General features: G+C 38.4%; 1 protein-coding gene across 1 annotated transcript in view; it reads right to left on the bottom strand.

Annotated features, from left to right (window-relative positions):
• The window catches only part of LOC131890720 (UDP-glucuronosyltransferase 2A3-like), a 4,718-nt gene extending 2,330 nt beyond the window's left edge, over nucleotides 1-2,388 (bottom strand). The window contains exons 1-4 of the mRNA XM_059240127.1: nucleotides 1,820-2,388; nucleotides 748-894; nucleotides 457-687; nucleotides 7-155 (exon numbers count right to left, since the gene is read on the bottom strand). Coding sequence (XP_059096110.1) covers nucleotides 7-155; nucleotides 457-687; nucleotides 748-894; nucleotides 1,820-1,949 — 657 coding nt within the window. The 5' untranslated portion in view covers nucleotides 1,950-2,388. The remainder of the gene's footprint in view (nucleotides 1-6; nucleotides 156-456; nucleotides 688-747; nucleotides 895-1,819) is intronic.
• Nucleotides 2,389-3,782: the final 1,394 nt, after the last annotated feature.

The raw sequence follows: 3,782 nt of genomic DNA, 5'->3' as shown, positions 1-3,782 counted from the left end.
ATGGACCACAAAACGGTATGCCAAGTAGTCAAAGAGGTAAATGACTGTATTTTTGACCATGTTGGCGAAGGTAGGTTTGGTGATTTGGGCCAAAGAAGGTGCGCTCATCATTTGAGCGGCGTTGGTAAACGCAAATGGCAGCCCCCAGAAACCAACTGAAACATGCGACAAGTTTGACATTTCACTCCGAATCTTGATATCGAAATCGGATGCTTGCTGCAGAATTTGGCTCTTCATACGAAGAAATCATCAGGAATTTAGGAAAGGACTAAAAAGCCTTCAGCTAGGATCAATAACCTATATCATAATTGTCTAAAAACAAGTGATGAAAGTACTGAACAGGTTGGTGAATGGAACAAAAAGGCAAACGCAGAATTTTTAAAGCTCAAGTTACAGTCAATTTCCAATTTGGGCAAAATAAGTGAATTCAAAAATTGGCAGCAAATGTGAACTTACCTAGGGGTACATCATAAAACGAAAGCCATCTCATCCCACAATCATTGCCTTTCAAATCGACGATAACTAGATCAAAGGATTTTGATCGCATAATATCGTCAAGTTCTTGACTCAGGAACAAAGTGTCACAAAAACAAGGAACCACACAAGGAAAGTCCAAGGTAGAAGATCCCAAAAATGCTCCCGTGTTCCAAAAGGCAGATGTTAAAACAATGTTGACATCAAACTCGCCTTTAAAACACAAGCTTGACAATTGAAGTTATGAATTAAATAAGAAAAAAAGTAACGAACCTTTGTCATTGATGTACCTGGAGCAAATTTGACGATGATCCAAAATTGGAAACTCGATTATTTCGACTGAAGATTTTTTGGGAACGAATCCGGCTTCCTTAGCTTTGAATAAAGTCACCTCATGACCATGGTCAACCAATTTGTCGCCTGAAATTTGATTTGAATGTTGTGTCCAAATCCAAGCCTCAAGTTCAATACTAAAGACCATAGGGACCCAGCGATTTGCCCTTGTAAGCCAGATTAGTAAAAGCAATGAAGCTCTCTCTTTTTTCTACACATGAGGTTGCATCACAATTTTCAGATATCAACTTTTTTGTTTTGAAAGGTGAAATTATAAAAAAGTATACTGTGCGAAATGGTGATGTTAAGGGACAGGAACTCCAATTGTGCTACGTAAGCAACGAATAAGTTATTTGCAATTCATCCTCGTCTTTATTTCGTTTCAGCATAAAAATTATGTCAAATGTATTATACTTCATTTCCTTTTTTACGATTTTATTAGTACTTTTGAGGATAAAGTATCCTGAACGACTTTTTTTGGTCTCCTACTTTTATCAAATGCCATGCAAGCGATTCAACAAATTCTTTCGTCTGCTTTGGCAATGTGTATAAAAAAAATGGTTTAAATTCGACGTTTTCATGTAGTTTGTTTGAATCTTCGTCATACCAGACAATATTCTTTATGAAGGAGATTCAAGAATGTTGTTATTTCAGAATGATGCATGTATGTATTTATATTTTGGGTGCATTTCGAGCCCTTTCAAAAACATCAAATCACTCAAAAGCATGTCCCATTCAATGAACAAAAAAAAGTTCAAACCTGACAGCCAAAAAGCCACGGCGAGTTATAAATCTAGATTTGTTTTATCAATGAATCTGAAGTCAAATTTAGATCTTGCTTGTTCCAAAACCTCAATTTCGACGAGGTCAGATCTTCTTCAAATTTATTCGTCTACAATTTTGCTTTGCCTCTTCCGTCAATGCAGCACACTGATTTCTTTAACGTTTCTCCAACTCAAGGATTCTACTCTTATCCTTCGTGATTATCGAAGTCAGCCATTCATATTCTTACCAAGAGCCCTGAGCAACGAGTGATGACTTCCAGCATAGATCGGATGAATTATAAGGATGCGATCCGCAAGTCCAAAGGGAAACAAGACCGCTAATGTTTTCACTAAACACAAATAGATTCGAACAGTCATGATGCCTTTTTCAAAATTTTTTCTAAACACTCACAAATCAGCAACTCTTTTGCCTCACCAGCACACACATGACTTGTGAGAATCTTGGCCAATCTAATGATGTTGTCATGGTCTTGTGATCATTGTGGATGTGTTCAAGCCAGATGCCTGGGCATCACGCGCCGTAAGAAGAGTGAAGCTAGGATACTGATGAAGTTCGTCTAAGATCGATTTGGTTTGACGCTCTTGTTAAGTGCCGCGCAACTTCATTCACATCTCACCTGGCTGGAGTTGGAGATCCATGTCCTACATACAGTAAGTGCAAGAACTGTCCCTCCAATCTCCCTCCAAATTTTAGTTGTGCATAAGTCAGTTCCAATCGCTCTTCAGTCTCAGTCATCTGTCATTTTCTAAATGTTGCGTTTGTCAACAAGGCCTTTCAAATACCCAGTGATGAATTTTATCATTCATCAAATAGCACTTTCACAAGTTCTTCAATCATCATTTGTCTTGTCGGACGGTGGCCTTTGAAAATTCATTCTTGAAGATGTTGTGCACCTTAGTAGCTGCTGGTTCTGATTGACCGAGGACAGAGATGCCAATCATATCCAACAACCTTGAACATATCACAAGATACAATTCTGCCGATCTACCACGATAGCACCTAACCTCTCTGAAATCATCCAATCAGGGAATACAGAAGAGAATTCATGCTTTTTCTAAAGCATTCGGCATTAAGGAACGCACGTTTTTTTTGTGGATTTTTTGTTTCCAGAAAAGTACTCTTTTTCAGTGTGTTCGGTTTGTAAGGAAGGTTTACAATTGAACTTTAGAATTATACTTTATTGGAGGTTGTGTGCCCTCTTTTTGGAGAGTAGCGACGGTTTTGTCTATCTCTTGATTCTAACAGGCGCACAAGCAAATACGGGAAACCTGGCGTCAAGAACTTGCAATTTCCCCGTTTTATGAGCTTTTAAGCTTGAATTAGTGTGATTGTGAATACGTTACAATTACCTAGATCCTCAGCAAAATTTTGCCGCTTTTTCAATCATCCATTTTAAAACATTTCTTTGAAAACAAATATTGTTCGCGTGGACTGTATTTTTTGTCCCTTCTAGTCTTGTCTCTCTGCTTCAACTTGAGCTTCCTGTACCCGACTTCCGACAAAGATCGCAATCACTCGCTTTGTTGTTGGTGTTGTTGTCTTATTTCTTTCTAAAAGACAGATAAATTTGGTAATGATATAAAACAAGTTAACTACGAATTTATTCTGCACGAACCAGCGGATCTCTTCCACATGTGCCTCGATTTGTTCGGGATCTCAAGCGTTTCGGGTCTCATGTCAATCACTCACCGGGTTTTCGAGGCTTTTCTTGGGCATGTCTTTTTTGCTCGTCTCGGGTTCATATCCGAGCACGAGCTACTTTCTTCCGGCTGATCATGAGGGCCAACTTTCGGCTCGACCACACACACTAAACCTAGGTTTTTCTTCTCTTCAAATATCTAGAATTGGTGACGGTTAAGTCTCTCACAAATAGGAAATGGGACAAGGCAAGCTTTTTGAATTCTGAAGCCATGTGGCCCTGGATGGTCATTATCTGAATTTCCAATACGCATAATGTTCTTAAAGGCTCACAAGAAAATATGCTCCTAAATTGTAAATCAGCGGACCAAGTTTGCAATGGAAACGCTTAAGCAACCAAAAATACCAGATTGGTGAACAAGGCTCTTTTAAACAAAATTCAGCCAACACAATATCAAGATAGTTTAAAATCAGGTGAATATAGGTTTTTTTAGATGACCATGTAAATTTTTCCTAAATCGTCCTCAACTTGAAATAATTTCATATTTCTA

This window comes from Tigriopus californicus, chromosome 11 (assembly GCF_007210705.1).
Source record: "Tigriopus californicus strain San Diego chromosome 11, Tcal_SD_v2.1, whole genome shotgun sequence".
NCBI lineage: Eukaryota > Metazoa > Arthropoda > Copepoda > Harpacticoida > Harpacticidae > Tigriopus > Tigriopus californicus.
This window is presented reverse-complemented; position numbering and strand designations above follow the sequence as displayed.